Source organism: Ipomoea triloba, chromosome 9, assembly GCF_003576645.1.
Source record: "Ipomoea triloba cultivar NCNSP0323 chromosome 9, ASM357664v1".
In the NCBI taxonomy this organism is placed as follows: Eukaryota; Viridiplantae; Streptophyta; class Magnoliopsida; order Solanales; family Convolvulaceae; genus Ipomoea; species Ipomoea triloba.
This window is the reverse complement of record NC_044924.1, coordinates 28,927,378-28,947,308: the sequence shown is the minus strand read 5'-3', so window position 1 is coordinate 28,947,308 and position 19,931 is coordinate 28,927,378. Positions and strand designations below refer to the sequence as shown.

The 19,931-nt window shown below is 37.7% G+C and overlaps 3 protein-coding genes and 1 pseudogene across 3 annotated transcripts; 2 read left to right on the top strand and 2 right to left on the bottom strand.

The window, feature by feature from the left end:
- Positions 1-3,283: 3,283 nt before the first annotated feature.
- Positions 3,284-7,750, bottom strand: LOC116029881. The gene is made up of 4 exons (XM_031271926.1): positions 7,696-7,750; positions 3,804-6,199; positions 3,585-3,731; positions 3,284-3,493 (listed from the first exon to the last, which is right to left on the bottom strand). Exons 1-4 carry the CDS (start codon positions 7,748-7,750, stop codon positions 3,284-3,286), a joined length of 2,808 nt encoding a protein of 935 aa, XP_031127786.1.
- Positions 7,234-12,301, top strand: LOC116029412 (pre-mRNA-splicing factor SYF1). Its single transcript, XM_031271406.1, has 6 exons — positions 7,234-7,519; positions 7,792-9,307; positions 9,888-10,072; positions 10,178-10,348; positions 10,910-11,362; positions 11,728-12,301. The coding sequence occupies exons 2-6, from the start codon at positions 7,819-7,821 to the stop codon at positions 12,169-12,171; spliced, it is 2,742 nt and encodes a 913-aa protein (XP_031127266.1). The 5' UTR covers positions 7,234-7,519; positions 7,792-7,818; the 3' UTR covers positions 12,172-12,301.
- A 400-nt stretch (positions 12,302-12,701) lies between these two features.
- On the bottom strand, positions 12,702-16,138 carry LOC116028754 (protein arginine methyltransferase NDUFAF7, mitochondrial). Its single transcript, XM_031270569.1, has 10 exons — positions 15,843-16,138; positions 15,673-15,734; positions 15,303-15,446; positions 15,071-15,181; positions 14,754-14,958; positions 14,462-14,520; positions 13,951-14,003; positions 13,635-13,857; positions 13,290-13,398; positions 12,702-13,170 (listed from the first exon to the last, which is right to left on the bottom strand). The coding sequence occupies exons 1-10, from the start codon at positions 16,045-16,047 to the stop codon at positions 12,908-12,910; spliced, it is 1,434 nt and encodes a 477-aa protein (XP_031126429.1). The 5' UTR covers positions 16,048-16,138; the 3' UTR covers positions 12,702-12,907.
- Positions 16,139-17,963: 1,825 nt separating this feature from the next.
- On the top strand, positions 17,964-18,466 carry LOC116031020 (annotated as a pseudogene).
- The last annotated feature ends 1,465 nt before the right edge of the window (positions 18,467-19,931 follow it).

Sequence of the window (19,931 nt, the reverse complement as noted above, 5' to 3'; positions counted from 1 at the left end):
AAAAAACAAAAAAACAAAAAAAAAAACAAAAAAAAAAACAACAACAACAACAACAACAACAACTCTGAATCATGGGAAAACGCAATGATATTTTGATAATTTTCTCAAATTTTGAGTGCATCCCACAATATTATCGTGCGCAATTTTTTTATATCTACAAGTGCAATATCTTGAGTGCAATTTAAATATCATCAATAAATAAATATATATATAGTCATCATCAGGTGTGGCCTGGTCATTAGGTGTGACCGTGCGGCCTATTTTCAGCCATTAGATCAGATCAAGTCATTAAATCAACACGCAATATATATATGTTACAAACCACACCATTCTACGTACTAAAGCGCACCAGAGGACTGATAAAACACGCCATTTCACACTATAACTAAATGCACATATTCACTTAAAATTCATCAATATACGTGATAAAATACATCATTCTGCGTATTAAAATGTACCACAACGAGCCTCATGTCAGATTATAAGCATACACTATTTACACATATTAGAAAACATGTGCTAAAATATGCATCATTCTACGTATTAAAATGCACCACAACGTGTGTTAAAATGCACAATTCCACTCGTTGAAAATCCTCACCCCAGATTATAAACATGCACTATTACACTTATTAGAAAACATGTGTTAAAATACACACCATTCAACGTATTAAATGCACCAGAGAACGGATTAAAACACATCATTCCACAACACTTATTAGAAACACAAGTGTTAAAATACACACCATTCTACGTATTAAAATGCACCAGATGACGTATTAAAACACATCATTCCACAACACAGTTACACATCATTCTACATATGAAAATGCACCAGTAGATAGATTAAAATACACCATTCCACAACACAGTTAATGCACCAGCAGATAGATTAAAACACACCATTCCACAACACAGTTAATGCACCAGCAGATAGATTAAAACGCACCATTCCACAACACAGTTAATGCACCAGCAGATAGATTAAAACACACCATACCACAACACAGTTAATATAATGCACCAACATACGTAATAAAACAAACCACAACATGTATTCAAATGCACCACACTATGTACTAAAATGCACCATTCCAATTCACGTAATATAGATACTAAAATTACCATAATACCCCCACTTAAACATACGCGAATTTTAGTTGGATTAATGAAATCGGACGACGCAGATTAGGCCGCACAACCGCACCGGAGCAACAGACCGCATATAAATAAAAATCTATATATATATATATGCATGCATGTATTGGATCATATGAGAACAAGTCCGTAAGATAAAATTAAGAACTAATCACAACCTGGGAATGTTAGAATCATGTGTTTGGTTAAAACTGAGATATGTAATATAAAGATGTTTGGTTGAAGGGTTGTTCTTTATGTTATAATAGTTATTTTACTTTAATACCCTCAACATTTATCATGCATTTCAATATATGAAGTTCAAAAATTTTGTATTAACTTTTACTGCAAAAGAACCAAATCCTATATTAACTTTCATTGCAAAAAAAAATAAAATTATATTAACTTTCACTGCAATACTAAGTATGTGTGATGCACTTCAATTTTGTATTAACTTTCACTGCAAAAGAACCAATTCTTGTATTAGGTAGAATTGGAATTAGTAAGAATGCAAAAATAATTGCTCTTTAAAAGATAATCTTACAATTACTTAAAAGTGAATGGTAGAGTAGGTAAAAAAAACAAGGGGAAAATTGCACTTTTGGTCCCTCAATTGTGGCCCCCGAAGTCAATTTTGGTTAATTGGGTCCCTAATTGTCCTTAATCGTAGTCAATGTTGCCCTTCGGTCAATTTTGGCTCTAACCAGGGTTAACACCATGGACATTTAGGTAATTTCGCAGCCCTTTTGTTTTTTTACCTTAAATCTGACCGTAGTTCACCCCAACACATTGCTTAGCTCATTTCACCCCCTTTCACCCGTTCATCGCATTTCAGCCCTAAACCGCCATTGCCCATTCATCCGACTGCTACAAATCTCTTGGTTCGAAGAGGGCGACGCGATTTGCAAGAGGATGTCTTCAAACTACTCCGGTTCAAGAGAATGGATTCCTGAAGTGCGTTGTTGGTGCGGCGAAATAGCTCCGGTAAGGATGTCGTGGAGTTATGCCAACCCTGGAAAGCGATTTAGAGCATGCCCACGCTATGGAGTACGTGTAAGCATAGTAAACCGTTTACTGCTTTGTTTTTAGGGTCTAAAATACTGAATTTGGCTTGGTCCATTTCCATTTGAATGTTAGGGGAATGAGAACTGTAGGTATTTTCAATGGTTGGACTCCGATGTCTCTGACCGTGTGGCCAAAGTGATTCGAGGTCTATTGAAGCGGTTAGATAAGCAAGACAGTGAGATGCAAAGGATTCAAGCAGTGATTGAAGAAAAAAATGTCAAGCTGAAGAAGAATAGTTTAGACAATAAATTTCATTTTTTTATGGTTTTGGATTTGGAATTGTTGTGGGTTTTTTTAGTTTTATGCATTGGATGGCAAATGTAGAACCAAGTTAAAATCTTGACTAGTTGAAGTAGGATGTTAATGGATTTGCCTGGTTTGTGAAATGCCATAGTGTGTAATGAAATGAGGTTTTTGGTACTTTGTATTGGTAAACAATGGCTTAATTTAAGTGTTTGGTTAATTGCCATTAAGAATATATGTCCTGGAATGGAATTGTGCAATGGTGCTTGTGTAGCAGTGTTGTAATACTACTATGGGAATGCAAAATAAAGTGGCAATATGAAATGGCAAATTGAAAAAAAAAATGCAAAAGGAGCAAATGAGCCCCAAAAAACTGACCAAATAAGCACCAAAAGGAGCAAATGAGCACCAAAAAACTGACCAAAAAAAAACTGCAAAAGGAGCAAATGAGCACCAAAAAACTGACCAAACAAAAAACTGCAAAAGGAGCAAATGAGCACCAAAAAACTGACCAAATAAGCACCAAAAAAGACTACAAACATCTATTTCATTGTACCAAAAGAACATACACAATCTGTGTCCAAGAACATACATTAAGTTCATTGCCAATTGAGCTTACATCAAGACAGTAGGCATTGTACCAAAAAACCATACATCAAGTTCATTTTGCTCATAATAGTTGCCAAGAACAGGCATCATTGCCAATTGAGCACAGAAACTGACCAAATGAGCACAAAAATAGCTTTAAAACATCATTGTTTACCAAGACAGTAGGCATTTTACCAAAAAAAAAAAACATCAACATCATTAACAACATAACAGTCTCCAAGAACAGAAATCATTTCTTCCTTTTGAGCAGCACCAAATTCCCAGGCCTGGCTAGTGTCTGAATTACACTTATAGTTCTGCTTGAAAGGCCAAGTCTATGCATCTCTTCAGCAGTAGTTGGAGTTAAAGTTGTTCTTTCTGTAGAAATATAACTTGATTCCTGTGGAATATGGTTGTGCAATGGTTGTGATGACTGAGACCCCAATACCTCCTGAGATCCCTTTACAAAGAAGTAGTAAATAAGTAATGTGTTAGCTTAACCCTAAAGAATATAATTAAATGCACAGCCTAAATGTTGAATACCCAGTTACCATTTCATCAAGTACAAAAGCCGGGACTTGTGTTTCAACTGCTATGTCTTCAAACTGCCCTTCAACCTCAACCTCATTCTGCCCTTCAACCTCAGCCTTAGCTTCACTTTCAACATTCTGATTTTCCATTCTACCCTGTTCAGACACCTACATGATTAAAGGATTAAATACAGAATTGAAGTAATTGCATTAAAAGGAAGAATCATGTAGTAGCATTACCTGTGGATTTTTAGCCTTGCAAGTTGTCTTATTATGTCTTGTCAGTCCACATACTCTGCACCTCTTGACTTCCCCTAGTTTCTTTGTTCTAACTTGACTACTTTGCTGTCCTTTCTCTTGAAGTGGGTCAATCTTTCTCTTTTTCTTAGGCCTACCAGGTTGTGCCTTATATTTGGGGGGAATTGGTGCTGGAAGATCAACTTTTTCCCATAAATTTGCTGATTGAATAGGCAGTATTGCAGGCTCATAAGCTTTCAGATAAGTGTCCAATGTGTAGCATTGGTGTACATAATCTTCAGGGCTTCCTCTTTGTTTTCTAATAGCTGCCACAGCATGACTGCATGGAATGCCAGTAAGATCCCATCCTCTACAACTGCACTGTTTGAGGGCTAAATCCACCTTGAAGGCCTTAAAGTTGTGATCATCCACTTGGTATAAATTATCATGTGACTTGTATGTACTATACCTAGCAGACCTATCCTTGGCCTCTTCAAGCAACTTTGATATTTTGGGACAAAGTTTATGTGGATATGTCTTCATTTTGTCTCTATTCTTTTGCATTCTACCCATTAGATATAGCCTAATCTTATCACACATTGTTAGAAGAGGCTTGTCCCTCAAGCTCAAAATAGTGTCATTCCAAGACTCACACAAATTATTCAAAAGCATATATGACTTGGGAAATGTGCTAAAAAAAGCCCTACAGTAGTGTTTAGGATCCCTGGCAGCCAACCACTCATAAGCCTTTGCATTTTCTTCCTTTAACTCTTCCATAATCCTTTTAAATTCTGGCTCTGTTGTTGCTTTACACACAGCCCACAACTTCTGCTTCAGAACATTTCCTGTAAATCCATCCTTCACAAAGTTAGCATGCATATGCCTAACACAGAATCTGTGTTCAACACCAGCAAACAACTCCTCAACAGCAGGTACCAAGCCCTTTTGTTTATCTGAAATTATAGTCCATGCAAGAGGATTACTTGATATGTTCAAGTCACTGTCCAGCAACTGTAAAAACCATTTCCAACTCTCCTTCAATTCTCCCTCTACAACTGCAAAGGCTATAGGAAACATGCAGTTATCTCCATCAACACCAACAGCAGTTAAAAGTTGCCCTCCCTTCTGACAACCCTTCAGATGACAGCCATCTAACCCAAAAAAAGGTCTACAGCCACTAAGAAAACCTTCTTTGCAAGCTCCAAAGCAAATATATAACCTAAGAAACCTAGGTCTGCCATTAACACTGAATTCAGTATCAAGCTTCATCTTGACAGTACTCCCAGGATTGCTTCTCCTTAATTCCTGACAATAATCATTGAGCATATTGAATTGCTCAGAATCTTGCCCTTCCAGCTCCTTTCTAGCCTTATGCTTAGCCCTATAAGCCTGATGTTTTGTTACCTGACAATGTAATTTTTGCTGCACATGCTCTTGAAACTGTCTCCTTCCCCAATCCATATTCAATCTAAAGTCCTCTTTGTACAATCTTGCTAGAAAGCCTGAGTTAACTGTCTTGTTATCATCTTGGTCTCCACATGTGTGTTCATGGTTGTATGTCTTAATTTGAAATGGACATCTAGGATTGCTTCTTGACCCAAAAATTGTCCATTTGCAAATATCATTGTGTCTACAACAGGCCCTAACCCTTCTGCCCTCATTCTTTACAAATTTCACATCTTTTCTTCTCATTGCCTCATGATATGTTACAGCCCACTTAAATTCTTTGGCAGATTGAAAAATCATTCCCAAAACAAACTTGAAGCCTTCCTTTTTCAGGTTTCTTTCTTGGAACACAGTGGCAGTACCATTAAAATCCCTCTCATCATCTGAATCATCTAAACTCCTAAAAATTCCTTCAGAATGTACACAATCAACTTCATTAAGATCTACCTCAGCCTCATTTCCCACCCTCTTAGCAGTAGGACCATTCACCTCTACCTCAACTTCTTCAAACACAGTATCTGGACCATCAACTTCCCTTTCAGACTCTTGTTCACTACCCTCATCAGTAAGTAGTGCATCATCACCCAAAGACCTAGAGATCTCTACTTCATAATCCCATTGATCATCATAGAGATGTTCAACATAAATGTCCAACTCTTTGTTTCTAGGAACCTCTAAATTCAGCACTAAAATATCAGCATCATTGGTCACTTTCCTCAAATCAGTTTTTCTGCTTTTTGGCTTACCTTTAACCTTAACCCAGAACTGGACCTTCTTGTCACAAAACCTTAATTGTTTCACCATCCTTCTTAAGTCCAGTAAACTTCCCTCATCACAGTTGAAATAATCAAAGTACTCAACAAACCCATCCCTATAGTCAACTTTTGGCTTCCAAACTAAAATACCCCCAATATGTAGTTTAATTGTAAACACAGAGGAATCCTCACCATCATCTATAAAGCATTAAAGCATTAAATTAAAGGTCAAAACTTTACAGTTGTGCAGGGAAAAAAAAATACAAAGTCCATTCACAGTCAATACACAGTGTTGCAGCAAAATTAAAGCTTCATTCACAGTGCTTTTAAATACATTGAGAATGTAAGCTGCCTATGGTCCCCATGTGGGTACCACTTGCTTCATTTTCCACATGCTTCAGTACACAACAATAAAGAAACATACAACTACAGCTGGTCCCCACTGTAGGAATAACCACATAACCCAAATAGACATTGCACATGCGAAAAAGAAACATATAAACACCAATTTCAAGTTCAAATTTCTACTGTCCCTAAACCCTAAACTGCTACCCATTAACCAATATTCCCATAACCCAAGACATTGCACATGCTAGATACTCATTTTCGCAACACAAACAAGACAAAAATCAGCTTTTCAACTGCAAAAAATAAAGTCATAAAAGTTCAGCTACTTACACGTAGGAGTCGTATTGGAGCCATTAATCCTCCTACTAGTCATTTAGTTGCAAACCAAACTCGTCGTCCACTTCGTAGCAGTCGGATGAATGGGCAATGGCGGTTTAAGGCTGAAATGCGATGAACGGGTGAAAGGGGGTGAAATGAGCTAAGCAATGTGTTGGGGTGAACTACGGTCAGAGTTAAGGTAAAAAAAAAATAAAAGGGCTGCGAAATTACCTAAATGTCCATGGTGTTAACACTGGTTAGAGCCAAAATTGACCGAAGGGCAACATTGACTACGATTAAGGACAATTAGGGACCCAATTAACCAAAATTGACTTCGGGGGACAACATTGCAGATCGGGCCACAATTGGGGGACCAAAAGTGCGATTTTCCCAAAAACAAGTAATCTTACATTACTTAAGAAAATCAAGGGAATTCCCTTCAAAAAAAGGAAAAAACTTATATGGAGGTTAAATCTTATTCCAAGGAGAATGTTAGATAACTTCAAACAAACACAGAAATGCAGAAATGCAGCTAAAATAACCCACCGAACCAAAGTGAAACCCTAAATAACACTTTTCAAATACTCATCCCACCGGAAACCAAATCGCGCAGAATCCGACAGAGGCGCAGCCTCGCTGACCTGCCTTCCTTCCTTCCTCCACGCTTCTCACTCTCACCGCGGCAAGCCGGCACCACCTACTTATAAACCATTCAACCCTAATCCCCAATTTGGCAAATCAAAAATCTCTTGCTTCGGTGTTCCTGCGGGCTGCGGCTGCTCCCTGCGACTTGCGAGACTGCGACGGCCGACGAGCGGTTCGACTGGCGGCGAGTGACCGGCGAGGAGGCAGGTTAGTGGTTCTTACTCTTCTAGTCTAGCACACTAGCAGTGGCGTAGTGATGTAGATAGGTGGTTGTAATTAGTTGAAGATTTATGAGATTTATAGGTTGAAGTTGAAATGCCAGAATAGTATAAATGTTTAATAGTATATAAGATGAATACATGAATAGAGTATTACCTACTTACCTTGTTTATAGAATGCTAATTTTCTAAATCCTTGCTCGGCTCGCCCTATTTCCATCCCTACCACCTAGTGAGTATTTGTTATTTTCTGTCTGGTAGGTGCATTGGAGCAACAAATCTTAAAGAATGGCTATTCCTAAAGAATTGTATCCATCGGAGAATGACCTCCCCTATGAGGAAGAGCTCCTCAGGAACCCATTCGGCTTAAAATTGTGGTGGCGATACTTGGTGGCTCGAGCAGATGCCCCTTTCAAGAAGCGTGCTATCATCTACGAGCGTGCCCTGAAAGCTCTCCCTGGCAGCTACAAGCTCTGGCATGCTTATCTCAGGGAGCGCCTTGAGCTTGTCCGCAACCTCCCTGTCACCAACTCTCAATACCAAACCCTAAACAACACCTTTGAGAGAGCCCTTGTCACTATGCACAAGATGCCCCGCATTTGGATCATGTACTTGCAAACCCTAACGGAGCAGAAGCTGCTGACCCGCACCCGCCGCACGTTTGACCGTGCATTGTGTGCGCTGCCGGTGACTCAACATGATCGGATTTGGGCGCCCTATTTGTATTTTGTCAGTCAGAGGGGGGTCCCAATTGAGACATCGCTCCGGGTTTACAGACGGTACTTGAAGTATGACCCCTCCCACATTGAGGACTTCATTGAGTTCTTGGTGAATTCAGAGTTATGGCAGGAGGCTGCAGAAAGGTTGGCTGGAGTATTGAATGATGACCAGTTCTATTCAATTAAGGGAAAGACGAAGCATCGGCTGTGGTTGGAGCTGTGTGATTTGTTGACTCAGCATGCTACTGAAATTTCGGGGTTGAATGTGGATGCAATTATTAGGGGAGGGATTCGCAAGTTCACGGATGAGGTTGGAAGGCTATGGACCTCCTTGGCTGATTATTACATCCGAAGAAAACTAGTTGAGAAGGCAAGGGACATTTTTGAGGAGGGAATGACCACAGTTGTGACTGTTCGAGATTTTAGTGTAATTTTTGATGCATATTCGCAGTTTGAGGAGAGTATGCTAGCTCTAAAGATGGAGGAGATGAGCGAGAGTGACGTGGAGGATGAGGAGGGTAATGGTGAGAAAGGGGTAGCGGAGGAAGATGAGGAGGATGATAGATTAAATGTAGCAAAACTAGAGAAAAAACTTAAGAATTTTTGGTTGAATGATGATAAGGATGTTGATTTGAGATTAGCGAGGCTAGAGTATCTTATGGATAGGAGGCCGGAGCTTGCTAACAGTGTGCTTCTCAGACAAAATCCACACAATGTAGAGCAATGGCATAGAAGGGTGAAGCTTTTTGAAGGGAATCCCACACGGCAAATACTGACTTTTACCGAGGCAGTGAGGACAATAGACCCAATGAAGGCTGTAGGGAAGCCGCATACACTGTGGGTTGCATTTGCAAAGCTCTATGAGAAACATAAGGATGTTGCAAATGCTAGGGTGATATTTGACAAGGCAGTGCAGGTCAACTACAAGACTGTGGATCACCTTGCTGCTGTCTGGTGTGAATGGGCTGAGATGGAACTTAGGCACAAAAATTTTAAACATGCACTTGAACTGATGAGGCGTGCTACTGCAGAACCATCTGTTGAGGTCAAAAGGAGAGGTAATTCTAGTCCTTCCTGTGAATTTGACTTTTTCTTACCATCATTACCTTTAATTTGGCACTGCTAGAATATTTAACAATTGCAATTGAAAGCCTGCTTCCCGCTTATTCAAGCTTAATTACATGATAGGTGCATGAAGTTACACAAAGCAGATATGAATTCATTGTCTTGCTTATTTAAAAGTTCAAACATAATGGTCTCTTGCTGAGTAGGGCTTCGTTTTATGGTTGACACTGGGATGCACTTGTGTGACTAAAATTCCAAAGCTTTTTTGTATACTAGAGTTTGTTACTGATTGTCATTGTGAGTACTGTTTTTATATGAATTGCTCAGTTTTAACTTTTAAGTCGATAGTCACAAAGAGGAAATGCACTGTCCCTGCTAATTCAGCACTTAACAATTCATTTTCAACATAGTAATAAATGCTGCTAAAAGATTTTGGGAAATATGTTGGAAATGCATAATTGTAGAATCAAATATGTTTTTTATGAGACACTTTGTGTATATGCATTACAAAACATTCTGTGAGGCTGCAATGGATCTAACCATTGGGTGTATGTTCAATTTTGTTTTTGGCAGTTGCTGCTGATGGCAATGAACCAGTTCAGATGAGACTTCATAAATCCCTTAGGCTTTGGACGTTCTATGTGGATTTGGAGGAGAGCCTGGGTACATTAGAGTCAACTAAGGCAGTCTATGAGAGGATTTTGGATCTTAAGATTGCCACACCCCAAATCATTATTAATTATGCAATGCTTTTGGAGGTACGTACTGCTTTATATCTCATTTCCCATGGAAGATTGAGATAAGGAAATTTTGCACAATCCTTTAGAATGAGATTAATATTCTATATTTAACTTCTTCTCCAGGATCATAAATTCTTTGAGGATGCATTTAAAGTTTATGAGAGAGGCGTCAAGATTTTTAAATACCCACATGTGAAGGACATATGGACTACCTATCTTTCCAAGTTTGTCAAAAGATATGGGAAGTCAAAATTAGAACGAGCTCGAGAATTATTTGAGCATGCTGTTGAAGTGGTATGTGAACTGTCATTTGTATTCTGTTGTACAGTTCTTTTGTGGTGTGTCATTTCTATTTCCTTTTATTTTCAATTCTTATGCTTCAAGTTATTTCTTGATTTTTTAGTATTTATATTTTTAAAATGTTTGCTCCAAAGTCCAAATTGCATATCTGAATATCTGATCAATGATTATGATGGTTTCATACAATAATCAAACTAAGTTTTAACTCAATTTATTAACTTGCCAATATTCATAATTTGTTTTTTAAATCAGGCCATAGCTTAGCAACTGATAATTAAGACATCAGTATTTGCTCAAATACTTTTTCTTTGGTCATCTTATATCTATCTCTGTTTCCCGGACATATATTTAATACTGCAGTGTTAAACAATTATCATATGCGTCTCCCCTTTCATGTCACTGATTACTGAGTATTTTCTTGGAAATCGAGAAATAAACTACTAGCATGCCCAAGTTCTGAACTGTTATCACGGTACCATATCATCTGTGATTGACTTATTATTTTGATATCAAATGTTAAGGTGTTGACTTTTTTATGCTTTCAACTTTTATTAGGCCCCTGCTGATGCGGTCAAGCCATTGTTTTTGCAATATGCTAAACTAGAGGAAGACTATGGTCTTGCCAAGAGGGCCATGAGGGTTTATGATCTAGCTACCAAAGCTGTTCCAGCTAATGAGAAATTAAGCATGTATGAGATTTACATAGCTCGCGCTGCTGAGATCTTTGGGGTTCCTAAAACAAGAGAAATATATGAGCAGGCAATTAATTCAGGACTTCCGGACAAGGATGTGAAAACCATGTGCCTAAAGTATGCTGAACTTGAGAAGAGTCTGGGAGAGATTGATCGTGCCCGTGTATTATACAAGTATGCATCTAACTATGCAGACCCGCGATCTGACCCTGGCTTCTGGGATAAATGGAATGAATTTGAGGTGCAACATGGAAATGAGGACACCTTCCGTGAGATGCTCCGTGTAAAGAGAAGTGTATCTGCCAGCTATAGTCAGGTAATATTTTATTTTCTGACCCCGTTAGGAACTTCTACTAAGGGATGGAATCTTTCACTTTGTTATTGATATAATCTCCTGTGGATAAGATGAGATGCCAAACTGTTTCTGTTGTAGTGTTTATACTTAAACCTGCAGCATACCTTTTTACAGAATATGACTGATTTGATCATACGTATCAACCAATTACTTTCTATTTGTAAAGTTTCCTGCAAGGAATGAGAACCCCCCAAACCCAAAAAAAAAAAAAAAAGCAAAGCTTGGTTCTATGTAACAGAGATTGAGTGTTTTGCTGTTCTTTTTTTTTTTTTTCCCCCACCCTAATGTGGGCTACATTCCTCATCACATTCTTTCATGTTGTGCAGACACACAACATTCTTCCCGAACTCCTCATGCAGAAGGATCAGATGCAGACACTTGAGGAAGCGAAGGATGTGTTGAAACAGGCAGGAGTCGATGATGACCAAATGGCAGCCATAGAAAGGCAGTTAGAGCCCAATGTAGATGAAACAGCCACAAGAGACAAGAGTAGGGTAGTTGGATTTGTGAGTGCAGGTGTTGTAGAATCCGGTGCACAGAAGACTACTGCAAACAACGAGGACATCGAGCTCCCTGAAGAAAGTGATTCTGAAGGAGAAGAAGATGATGATGGGAAAGTTGAGATTGCACAAAAAGATGTACCCGATGCTGTGTTTGGAGGCTTAGTCCGAAAGAGGGAAGAATCTGAGAAAGACGACGGTGGTGATGGTTCAGACAGTCATCTTGGTGCACTTGAGAGGATAAAGCGACGGAGACAAGCCGCCTCCTAGACACTTTGGTTGTTTGACTTCATTTGTAGCAATTTTGAACTTTTTTACCAAAAAAAACACAAAAGATCACTGTTCTAAATGTAAATGATGATTTTCTTTAACATGGATGGCTTAACCCTTTTACTCCGTATTTACTTTGTTTAACATTGTTAAATTTACATAATTTAATAGTTATGTTAAAGCAATTTTCAGGTCACTATGGCAATAGCCATTGAAATGGGAAAATGGAAATGTGTAAATATTAATTACTCTGTATCTTTTAGTTTCATGATTAAAAATATACTACTCATGTGCTAAATAGCTATCACATAAATATTAAATATCAATTATTCATATAATTTTGATTATAGTACTATAAAAAGAATTGGAGAAGACTCAAGAAAGCAATAGAACTCTATCTTTTTGGAGTGCCAAAAAAGCGTTTCAAAATTTTGATTAATTAATAATATGGTTCAACATTTTAAAAAAAAAACTTTTTAATTAATTAAGAAATGACAAAAAAAAAATTCTAGAAAATTCAGAAGAGAATGTTTTCAAAATAGGAAAACTGTTATTAATAGAGCTAAAGTTTTCCAACACTGGTGGAACATTGGATAACCATTTTTAAAAAAAACTAGACTGAAATAACCAACTCTATACTATGTTCTACAACAAACAAGATACATTTAAGAAAACAGAAAACGTTTAGTTTACAAAAAATGCTCTATTGAAATGTAAGAGAATCGTTCAAAAAAGTTCATTGAAATGGAATAGGAACACCTTGGTTCTTGTTAACAATCGCCATTGCCAAATACCGAGTTCCCATTCCAATGGGCACTTGGTCTTCTGGACCCTCCCAAAACGGGGCTTCACCATCACCCACCAGCCGCCAGTACCCGGTCCTTAGGGATTCAGCCTGCTCATCGGTACAGTTCTCCATCAATGCTTCAACTCGGAAGTTTATTCCAAGAGAGCCAAGGAGTTGAGACTGAGTGATTGGCCCGTGTACACACACATTTTCTGTAATCACATTTTCTTTTCAGTTCTCAGTACTTCAATTTCCTTTTAGGAGCACCGATCATAGACATGAGAACAAAAAGAGGATACGTAGTTTAAATATTGAGAAAATGTGAGTGTACCTGAAGCCTCCTCGGCAGAATGCCTAATTGCAGGAAAATCAACATAAGCACTTAGATCCGCTGTTCCAGGGTTATCCAGTATGTCAACAAACTTATGTTTTCGAATTGCCTGCATGGAATTTGGAATACTGCTGCATAGTTACGTAGAAATGGCACAAATAATCTCCTCGAGCAATATTATATAGCAAAAAAATTTCAACTGAGCAATAGACAAGTTGCGTAAAATGCTTATAAAATAAGACTGTACACAGCTTTAATATTTCAATATGTTCTAAAATTAAATGCTAATAGGTGCAGGAGATTTAAGAGAGAGAGAGAGAGAGAGAGAAGGTGCAGGAGACGGACCTGAAGACTATCTGAGACTATTCCATTCAGGCCATAATCAATTATAAGAGCTCCGCCACCATCTGAACCTATTCTGTCAGCAATTGCCCGAGTCAGATCCATTGCTTTAGGGCATACCTCAATCTGTTCAAGCTTCGCTATTTCTTCATTTTCAGCCCACTTGCAGCGCTTCATGAGATAGAGAGTTGAAGGGGTAGGATGCGGAGATAATACAAAACGGAACCTATTGAATAGAATACAAAAACAGAAGAGGTGACTAGGGGGTTCAAATTTTCATACAAGGCAGTAGAAGTCCAACTGATTAATTACAACTTACATGGAATTCTCAGTAATGTCTACCATTTTCTCACACCAGCCATGAGATGCTCTCTGTACACAGATTTGAAAATACAGGCAAATGTGAAGAAATAAACGAGGTATTATGTATTCAGAAAATCAGGTGGCCATTTCCTACAAATATCAAGTAATTTAAGAAACACATTTAAGATCTAATACATCATTTTCTCTCAAAAAAAAAGATCTAATACATCATAATTCTTCTAGATCTCATGACCACATTTCCTGAATGTAGATGTAATTCTAAGTGAAGGATATCCAATGAGGATTTGAAAGTCAGGCATAAATTGAGTCCAAATATGGGGCACCAGAGCAATGCAAAATGTGAACATTCAATTCCTAGAATGTGAAATTGTGAATATTCAGTTTCAGTACAAAGTTCAAAAATTGAAAGTTGACAATCAGTTCACTAACAGTAATATTAGTGCACCATGCTTTTTGCCAAAAAAATATATTAACCAACAGCTGCAGAAAGAGATGACTATACAAACCTGAAATTGGTGCACTGGTAAGGCATCATAAAACTCGTGTGCTATGATGATAGTGGGAGCTGAAATTTTTAAAACAAATAGAAATTTTTAAAAAATAATTTCTGCAAAGTTTCAATCATATGATAGATTGAAGGGGTACATAAATACCTAGATTAAGTAATGCCAGAAAAAGACTAGAAATGCATATTTACGTCCACAGGAATATATTAGTTGTGAAGCAAGAGACAGCATTGAATTGTTTTATAATTCATAGAATACATATCAATGTAATGAAGCTCTTATAATTTCTTACATCCAGTTGGAACCTGTTCCAATGTAGCATGCCATGATACAGGAGTTCCTGCTATTGTGCTAACAATATTTTCCGCTGCATTTCCACCTGTATCATTCTTATTTTGGCACTTCAAGGCCTGGTATTGAAGCTTCTGCAGGGTTGGACTACATTCAACCATGTGCACATGCAGTGATCCTGTGAAGTGTTTAAACTTTGATGTGCCCTGCAAGGTGCAATACACACAAGTCATATAACAATTACCAAACACAGTATAAAGCTATCAAAGTATGCAATACCCTTGAAGAATTATCAGGGAGACTATATATCCATTATACCCGTAGAAGATCAGCCACGAGAGTTCCTCTGCCCGGTCCTAGCTCAACCAAATTTACTCTACTTGGTTGTCCCATTTGCTCCCAGAGACACATTGCCCAAACGCCCATCATCTATAAAGATAAGGAGTAATCAGAGCAACTCTTATTGGAACAAGTTTGGAACTTTATGCTTTTCCAGCACAACAACCAAAGGTTCCAATGTGTATGTAATATCCATTAGAAGCCAAATTACCTCTCCAAACATCTGGCTTACTTCAGGAGAGGTAATAAAATCACCTTCTGCTCCAAACACATCACGATTAATATAGAACCCTGCCTTTGGGTTTGTCAAGACTTCTTCCATATACTCTGCAACTGAGATAGGACCCCCTCTGAACTGAAAAGCTCACCAGCCCAAGATACACAGATACAAAAATTAACAAAGGGAACAAGATAGAGTTTTGGCTGTAAAAGTTATCTAATTCATTATGGCAGTGCATTTCACCACCATATATCATTTCAAAAATTCAACATTATTCACAGAAAACCAAAAATTAGTGCTTGCAAAACACTTAATCACTTATAGTCACATATACAAATGAAAATTGAAAAGAATGTAAAACCTTGATAATGCTCTTTAGATGCTTAACAAGCTCAGAATCGGACGACGGTTCATGCGAATGCTCTGCAATTTACAAGCAATCAAGCACAGCCAAACTCCACAAAGATCGCAGTACTCGTACGATTAAAACCAAGAAATCAAAAATTGAAAATGAGGGGATGAAGCAATTACCAGAAACATTGTATAAGCCGGAGCGGTCGACGGAGATTTTGGCGGACGGCGGTGGAGCGGCATTTGCATCCTCCAACTGTTCGACGAAAGTACCGTTTGCAAATCCTGAAGGACGGGAAGAACAACGACGAAGTGAGAGCGATGGAGGAATCGCGAGCGAGAAACGGCGTCGCGTTGAAGCGCGGAGAAGTAAACTTCTCAACATTTCCAAAGCTTTTTCAGCGTCCTGAAACTGATACACTCACAAACTGCTGCTGTAAAATTCACCGAAGTTGGAAAGTTGGAAACCAAACAAACCAAAAAAAAAAAAAAGTAATTTAAGAGTAATCAATATATCAATATATGATACAAAAATCAATCAATTAATAATGGGAAAAATGGTAATTTATGTTCCTCTTTTATAGACTAATTATAAAAAGCACTCATTAATTCTAAGTAATATAAATGTTACTCTTAAACCGTTTGAAAGGGTGTATATATTGAGTTATTGACTATCAACGTTATAAATGTTGTTTCTGAATTTTGAATTATTTAAACGGGAATCAGGAGTACAGTGTTAGCGAGCAAAATTTTCGGTAAACTACTCATATTCGTGTTTGGTAAATATTCGTTTATTAAGATAAGCGAACATAAATGAACAAATTTTAGAGGTCGGTTCATAAACGAACAAAATCTGAACAGTTGTAGGCTTGTTTGCTAAAAGCTCATGAGTGCCAACGACTTTGTGGTCCAGTGGCATCAAACCCTTCCTTTTATACGGGAGGTGGTGAGTTCGAGCCTCAGTGGAGTCAATATTGACTCTTGTGCTTCAATAGGTTGAGTTTTAATAATGATTACGGACATGCATGTTCATAAACAAGCAGTTAAGCATATATATAAAAATAACATGTGTTTGGTTAACCCTTTCGTGAATTTGTTCACGTATTCGCATATATATAAATAACATGTGTTTGGTTAACCCTTTCGTGAATTTGTTCACGAACGTATTCGCAAACACTAATGAACACTTAACAAACGGACGCGAACATGATTTTTAAATATCTTAACAAACGAATACGTATTCGCAAACATTAATGAACACTTAACAAACGGACGCGAACATGATTTTTAAATATCTTAACAAACGAACATGAATACAGACACTCAAAAAATATTAACAAACGAATACGGACAATCTCCGTTCATTCATGTTCGGTTTGTTAACAACCCTAACAGGAATGGTCATTACTCATTATATACACACGCTCAAACAATTCAAATCGTTAACCACCCTAACGGGAATGGTCATTATATGCAACACGCTCAAATAATTCATGAACAATATTTATACAACTTAAAATTAAGGGGTGACATTTATAATTAGCATATAAGAGATGAGTATACGTTACAATTCCCCATCAATAAATAAATTAATTAAAAAAATTAATAAGATTTAAAATTTTGAATCTATATATATATATATATTCTCTTTGTGCTTACAATATAATACTCCTTGTCAATTTTACTTCTCATATTTACTATGGTGAAACTAACTCTTTCTTTACTTATTTTCTTTAATATTTTTTTAATTTATTTTTGTGTTTTATAGTACTTTTCTATAGTCCCACTGGAGTCTAGAATTGGTAGTTAATTTTTCACTGAAATGGTCCATTGACTATAGTAAATTTACCAATTTGGTCCCTTGACTATAGCAAAATTACCAATTTGGTCCCGGTTTTAACGGCAAAATAAACAGAGGACCAAATTGGTTAAAATTTTCAAAGTCGAGGGACTTAATTGGGCACGAAAAATTATCGAGGACCAAATTGGTAATTTCACAATAGTCGAGGGACCATTTCGGTAAGAGTTAATACCTAAAATTGTCCTCGACTATAGTGATTTTTCTCAATTTTGTCCTAAACGACTTTGGTCTCATAAAGTGGTCCCAGACTTTAGTGTTATCACTCAAATTTGTCCTCCGTTAGTGAAGCTGTCAAACTGGTGTTAAGTTCAGGGGCAATTTTGTCAATTCATGTTGAAGTCTTCTCCTTCCTCTGTGTACACCGGTCTTCCATATGAAGGCCCTTATTTATGCTTTGAACTGAGGAAACAACGAAAGCTAGGGTTTGTCTCTGCGTATCCAATGGGAACTGAAGTTTGCAGAGTTCCGCCACCTCCGCCACCATGGGCCGCATGCACAGTCGCGGTAAGTGTATTTCATCTTCAGCTCTTCCATACAAGCGAACCCCTCCCAGCTGGCTCAAGATCTCTTCCGGAGATGTCGAAGTAACATCTGTATGTTCGCCAAGAGGGGTATGACTCCTCAGATTGGTGTTATTTTCTGGGATTCACACGGAATTGCTCAGGTGAAGAGTGTCTATGGAAGCAAGATTCTCCGTATCCTCAAAGCTCATGGGCTTGCTCCTGAGATTCCAGAGGATCTGTTACCCCTTATTAAGAAGGTTGTTGCCATCAGGAAGCACTTGGAGAAGAATAGAAAAGACAAGGACTCCAAGTTCCGCTGATTCTAGTGGAGAGTAGGATTCATCCTCTTGCTCGCTACTACAAGAAGACCAAGAAGCTCCCTCCTTTCTGGAAATACGAGTCCACCACTGCCAACACTCTTGTGGCTTAGGCTAGGTTAGAGTGGAGTAGTTTCGAATTATGGAGAGCTTAATAAAAGTTTTCTTCTTTATGGGGAAATGTTTGTTAAACCAAATTTTGTTATTTGATACAATTATGTTGTTCGACAATTCATAATATCTGTTTTGTTGTGGTTGCAGTAAAGTTGGTTTCTTTTTCATTGTTTGCAATGTGTTTCTAAATGCCTGAATCATGAAACTATGTGTTGCAAATGCCATGAATGGAATTGACAGGGATAATGGGAAAGAAAGGGAGCTGGATTTCTGCCTTGAAAAGAGCTTAGTTCTGAGAGCAAGAAGAAAAATAAGGTCTGCAGGGGATTCCAGTTCCTTTGATTTCTTTAATAATATAATGTTTCTGAATCTTTTAATGAAGTTTTGAGTTTATGTTGCTAGGTTGCACATAAATCTAAATGGTTTGGGAAGGAGAAGACTACAAGTTTGGGGTGTTCAAGAGCAGAAGCTATGGCAGCAATGCACCAACTGAGCAGGAGAAATTGATGGAAGCTGAGAGTGAGCAGAACAAGCATGCCTACTCGATGGCCACAAGGAGAAGACTTCAACATGAATTGGCTATTTTGCCCTTGAAATTAACACCAATTTGACAGCTTCACTAATGGAGGACAAATTTGAGTAATAACACTAAAGTCTGGGACCACTTTATGAGACCAAAGTCGTTTAGGACAAAATTGAGAAAAACCACTATAGTCGAGAATAATTTTGGGTATTAACTCATTTCGGTAATAAACTCTAAATTTTATATACTACTACTAAACTTAATATAAAGAAATTTTAAATTCAAAATAACTCCAGTCAAACTTCGTTAACCAAACCAGACATATAAAATGGGACGGAGTGAGTACTATAACATGTGTATACATGCAGGGAGGCAGAGATTTCGGATGTGAAGTACATAATAATAAAGATTAGGGGCAGCAGTAGCGAGCAGATGGTGGTGGCCCTCTGTTGCCCGCAGTAGCTCTTTTTTTTGTGTATGTAAACCTACGAGGTGTACTATTTTGAGATTCTCTCCGTCTTTTAATGGTTCAGGTCCATCTGATTAATCCTCGCTCGCTCAGAGAGGTACAAGAGTTTACACAGTTTTTCCCAAAAAAAAAAAAACTCTTTTACCACTTGAGTTACCCATTTTGTCCCTAGTAGCTCTAATCCTTGCCAAAATATTCTTGTGTGAGGGTTGAACATAACTACTTACACAACCACACAACACACCAAAGCAAGTTGCGCAAATGTCAAACCACAATTCCTTGGATGCATATCACCTACCCAATGTGGTTAATAATTCACTCACTGGATGGATAACATATTATTATATATATAGTGGGTATTGTATTTATACATCCATGCTTCCCACTTTACTATATAATAAGCTCTTACAACTACGATATGGATATATAATATAGTCTTCATCTTTTCGTATCTATAAAAACATATTTTCATCTTTTTCATA

Coding starts and splice junctions, on each gene's coding strand:
- LOC116029881 (XM_031271926.1), bottom strand. CDS start 7,750: ATGGAAATAGGGCGAGCCGAGCAAGGATTTAGAAAATTAGCATTCTAT. Junction 3,732..3,803: donor GCAAGGCTAAAAATCCACAG/GTAATGCTACTA, acceptor TTAATCATGTAG/GTGTCTGAACAGGGTAGAAT. Junction 3,494..3,584: donor CTTTTGTACTTGATGAAATG/GTAACTGGGTAT, acceptor TTCTTTGTAAAG/GGATCTCAGGAGGTATTGGG.
- LOC116029412 (XM_031271406.1), top strand. CDS start 7,819: ATGGCTATTCCTAAAGAATTGTATCCATCGGAGAATGACCTCCCCTAT. Junction 9,308..9,887: donor TGTTGAGGTCAAAAGGAGAG/GTAATTCTAGTC, acceptor TGTTTTTGGCAG/TTGCTGCTGATGGCAATGAA. Junction 10,073..10,177: donor ATTATGCAATGCTTTTGGAG/GTACGTACTGCT, acceptor CTTCTTCTCCAG/GATCATAAATTCTTTGAGGA.
- LOC116028754 (XM_031270569.1), bottom strand. CDS start 16,047: ATGTTGAGAAGTTTACTTCTCCGCGCTTCAACGCGACGCCGTTTCTCG. Junction 14,959..15,070: donor TCGTGGCTGATCTTCTACGG/GTATAATGGATA, acceptor TGCACCTTGCAG/GGCACATCAAAGTTTAAACA. Junction 14,004..14,461: donor TACCAGTGCACCAATTTCAG/GTTTGTATAGTC, acceptor ATCTGTGTACAG/AGAGCATCTCATGGCTGGTG.